Consider the following 4,856-nt stretch of genomic DNA (forward strand, 5'->3'; position numbering starts at 1 on the left):
GATGTTTCGCAATGTTATTAGACTTTTTTTGCATTATTTGAATCTACCAAGCTTAGTTTACAATATTTACAATGTTTAAATTATAATACTTACATTAAATCTAAATTCCAAATATCAGAAATGCCAACAGATTGTTAAGATTTAGATTTAATTCATGTCAGTTTGTGTTATTGATTAATGCACTTACTTGACAGATTTCATTCATTTATTTTTCTTCTGTCTTTTCCCTTGTTTATCACAACAGATTGAACCGCCACTTACTTGACAGGTTTATGTATTTTAAGTGGTTTGTGTAATGTGTTTTATGTTTGGTAAAATAATTTCTAATTGCATCTTTAGTGATTTTCAACTAAATACTCTGTCGTGTCCCGATAGGTGGATTTAGAGGTTTTTGCAAAAAAAGCAGATGTGGATTTAGCTGGTTTTGACGCAAAAGAAAACCTACCTTGTTAAAAACCAAAGAATTGTCTAAAGTGACATTTTCGAAAAGTTATTTTATTTACTAGCTGATAACCTTATCATTCATCCATTTTCTTTTTGGCTTAGTCTCTTTATTAATCTGGGGTCTTATCCAGCACATTATCCTGCCCTTCCAGCTGCAACCCATTACTGGGAACACACTCTCATATTCACACACATGCACTACGGACAATTTGGCTTTCCCAATTCACCTGTACCACATGTCTTTGGACTGTGGGGGAAACCAGAGCACCCGGAGAAAACCCACGCAAACACTCTGCGAAGTGAACCTAATCAGAGGAGCCTGATAGAAAATAGGTCAGATGGATTCAGAGGGTTTTGCATCTGAACTCTTCATATATATATATATATATATATATATATATATATATATATATATATATATATATATATATTATGCTTGTGCCGGTATTCGGTAATGCGATAAATCACGGTAATGAATGTGCACGATATTGTTATCGCGGGCACTTCAAAATACCGTGAAAAATAATAGATCCGAATTTATATTCTTAGAACGCGCCTTAGCTTATTTTCCATCAACCGCTTGAAGAAACACTGCGTATATGCTGCGCAGAACTGATGCGCACTCTGATGTAAACAATCCCCACATGTAGAAGCCCTGTGTGCATGCAGGGTCCTCACACGCAGGGGCGGATTGGCCATCTGGCAAACCGGGCACTTTCCCGGTGGGCCGACGTACTTTTTGGGCCGGGCTGATCATCGTCTTATGATTTGATCGGCCCATAAAAGGCTTAGCAGCCTATCGTTTTTTTCTGCCTTATTGATTGACGCTGCTGTGATCTGTGACTCTCCGAAAGTAGATGCTTTTTTTCCCGGACAGACAGACCGGGCCGGCCCATGTGACACTGCAGCCCATTGGCTCTTTTCGGTATTGACATTGGGCTGGCCCAATCACAAACTCCTATTTTGGACTCCGTGTGAGCGTGCGTCGTCTGTGTGTATTTGTCAAAATAGTCGAGAGTCATAGAGAGAAGAAACGCAAGGGAGGCGCAGAGAAATCGCGGGAAATACACCGGCGTTTCATTTAGCGATTCTGAAAAGTTCTCTGTTCATTCTAGTACACGGCTAAAAACGCAAATCACATGACCACACACTCTCTGCCCAGAGCTGCAGCCACTAGTTCAGCGGGTAAGCATAAACCCCAGGTCAGTGTATAGTGCATGTCAGAGTTCATCTGCTGGGTGATCTCATCTCACTATAGTTGTTAAACGTGATATTGAATTCATCTTGTTGTCTCTATCTAACAATTCTTATGTCTTTTGAATCACTTGTTCTCAGTTAACTGTTTTGGCTGAGTGCAAAGATAAGCTAATATATTAATTTATGTAACCACATACACTGATTCTGCACATTGACTGATTGCTAACCTTTATCGTTTAAATTTAATGTACGTTATACTGTTATAATGGCCATTATTGGTTATTAAAACTGATATTCTGCAAAAGAGACAGGGTAAAGTTCATTCTTTTCAATTGAAATGAAAGGAGACAGTTATATTTAAGCCCTGTTTTGTTATAAATATGCAGTGTGAAGATGATGCTCATAAAAATATGCAGCTACACGAGGCTGTTTGGTGTCTGTTAATCATAATATCAAAATGAAACAAATTTGACTTATGTTTCATTGTTTAGATAGTGAAACAGCAAGCAGGATGAGGTGAAAGGTTAAAATGTAACACTGTTCCCTTTGAAGATTTACCCATGCATTAGCAGGCAGTTTTTGTTATGTTTATTATTGAATAAGCTAAATTGACTGTAGTGTATGAGTGTGTGTGTATGGGTGATTTCCAATATTGGGTTGTGGCTGAAAAGGCATCTGCTGCATAAAATATGCTGGAATAGTTGGCAGTTCATTCCACGATTGCTGATCGAAGACGGTTTCCCTTTGCACATTCACTTTGATATAATTGCTCAAGTTTACTTTTATATTGTGTATTGTTTTATTTATATTTATTTGATTTTAAATGTTTGAAGTACTTTAAGTTAATTAAAAAGTTATTAAAGTTACTAAGTTGACGAAACTGAAGTTTTTTGTGTTTTTTTTACCAGTTTCTCTAGTAAAATTACAATATCGTGATAATACCGTATACCGTGATAAAAGCTCAATCAATTAATCGCAGCATGAAAATGTGATACCGGCACATGCCTAATATATATATATATATATATGCTATTATGCTTATATTAAGTTGATATTTTGAAATATATATTCTGGTTCAATAAGCCACATCCTTCTCAGTCGATCTAAAATTGTTAACAATTCCCAAATAGAGCTATTCAAGTAAGCTGGACACATTGTATTCTTGTTGCAATATATATTGCAGAAATCAAAATATTGCAATATTAGTTTTTTCCAATATCGTGTAGCCCTGTTTTAAATCCTGTTTATACCGGTATTCACAGGCTTTGTACAGGTGCTTGAAATCCTCAAAAGTGCTTGAATTTAAATGTAGTGTTTTCATGTATTGAAAAGTGCTTTAAAGTGCTTTAAAATTACGAGAATCCAGTCCAGGAGACTCGAACAAGCAGAATTTCTGTTTTGAAATTGTGATTACACTTGAGACCTTTGTGGCCAAATATGCCCACTAGTTAGAATTCTGAGCTACAAAATGTAATGCGCTTGAGAGTTAAATTGGACTTTGGAAAATGTGTAAGAACCCTGTATTTCGTGTTATACTCTTGTGTTTGAATTGATAAGAACGTATCCAATTACCTGAGTTTTTTTTTTAATAGAAATGCTCTGTTTGCACTTTCAGTTGTTATTGACTCGTGTTTTTCCCACAGGTCTGTGCGGGGCAGAAGGCAGCAGCAGGATTCATCCATCTATGAGTCTCAGAGCGTCACTGGTACTCCTCAAAGCACATCAGACCTGAGCTTCACCAGTACAGATGCGTCTCTGATCTCCAGCCTGCTAGACACGTCCACGCTCAGACAGAGCTCCACCACAGAGACATACTCTGGTCAGTGTCTTTCACAGGTTTCATTATTGAAGGACAGACGCTGCGATCACAAACACAACTTTTTTTTTGTTTTTTTTACTTTTCATAAATGTTTGTTTTTTCAGTCTAATGTGAAAATGAAAGTTGTGATAAATAATTGTTTGTATTTTTGGCACTATAAAGGGATAAAAACAGATGTTCAAATCCTTTTTAATATGACTTTTATATATCAAAAAGTAAAGCCAATAATATTCACTTAATGTAGTGAAGTAAAAAAAATGCATTTTTGGGTCAAATACAGTGCATCCGGAAAGTATTGCTAGTGCTTCACTTTTTCCACTTTTTTTATGTTACAGCCTTATTCCAAAATAGATTAAACTCTTTTATTTCCTTAACATTATTCACACAATACCCCATTATGACTATGTGAAAAAAAGTTTTTTGAAATTGTTGCAAATTTATGAAAATAAAAAACCTGAAAAATTACATGTACATAAGTATTCACAGCCTTTGCTCAATACTTTGTTGATGCACCTTTGGCAGCGGTTACAACCTCAAGTCTTTTTGAATATGATGCCACAAGCTTGGCACACCTGTCTTTGGGAATTTTTGCCCATTCCTCTTTGCAGTACCTCTCAAGGTCTATTAGGTTGGATGGGAAGCGACAATGTACAGCCATTTTCAGATCTCTCCAAAGATGTTCTATAGGATGTAGGTCTGGGCCACTCAAGGACATTCACTAAGTTGTTGTGAAGCCATTCCATGGATATTTTGGCGGTGTGCTTTGGATCATTGTCCTGCTGGAAGATAACCCATCGCCCCAGTCTGAGGTCAGGAGCACTCTGAAGCAGGTTTTCATTCAGGATGTCTCTGTACATTGCTGCATTCATCTTTTCCTCTATCCTGACTAGTCTTCCAGTTCCTGCTGCTGAAAAACATCCCCACAGCATGATGCTGCCACCACCATGCTTCACTGTAGAGAGGGTGATGAGCGGTGCCTGGTTTTCTCCAAACGTAACGCCTGGCATTCACTCCAAAGAGTTCAGTTTTAGTCTCATCAGACCAGAGAGTTTTGTTTCCTATGGTCTGAGAGTCCTTCAGATGCCTTTTGGCAAATTCTAGGCAGGGAGTAGCTTCCGTCTGGTCTCTCTACCATACAGCCCTGATTGGTGGATTTCTGCATAGATGGGTTGTCTTTCTGTAAGTTTCTCCTCTCTCCAGAGAAGAAAGCTGGAGCTCAGACAGAGTGACCATTGAGTTATTGATCACTTCCCGGACTAAGGCCCTTCTCTTACCGTTCACTCAGCTTAGATGGCCGGCCAGCTCTAGGAAGAGTCCTGGTGGTTCCAACCATCTTAAACTTAGAGATGATGGAGGCCACTGTACTCATTGGAACTTTCAGAGCAGCAAACATTTT

The 4,856-nt window shown here is 37.9% G+C and overlaps 1 protein-coding gene across 5 annotated transcripts in view; it reads left to right on the forward strand.

Moving 5' to 3' along the window:
• Positions 1 to 4,856, forward strand: part of sun1b (Sad1 and UNC84 domain containing 1b) — a 127,244-nt gene that overhangs the window by 44,843 nt on the left and 77,545 nt on the right. For all 5 annotated transcript variants that reach the window (XM_056453136.1, XM_056453133.1, XM_056453137.1 and 2 more), the window contains one exon: positions 3,285 to 3,460. In XM_056453136.1, the coding sequence (XP_056309111.1) occupies positions 3,285 to 3,460 (176 nt within the window). The remainder of the gene's footprint in view (positions 1 to 3,284; positions 3,461 to 4,856) is intronic.

The sequence above is a fragment of the Danio aesculapii genome, chromosome 3 (assembly GCF_903798145.1).
Source record: "Danio aesculapii chromosome 3, fDanAes4.1, whole genome shotgun sequence".
Classification (NCBI taxonomy): domain Eukaryota; kingdom Metazoa; phylum Chordata; class Actinopteri; order Cypriniformes; family Danionidae; genus Danio; species Danio aesculapii.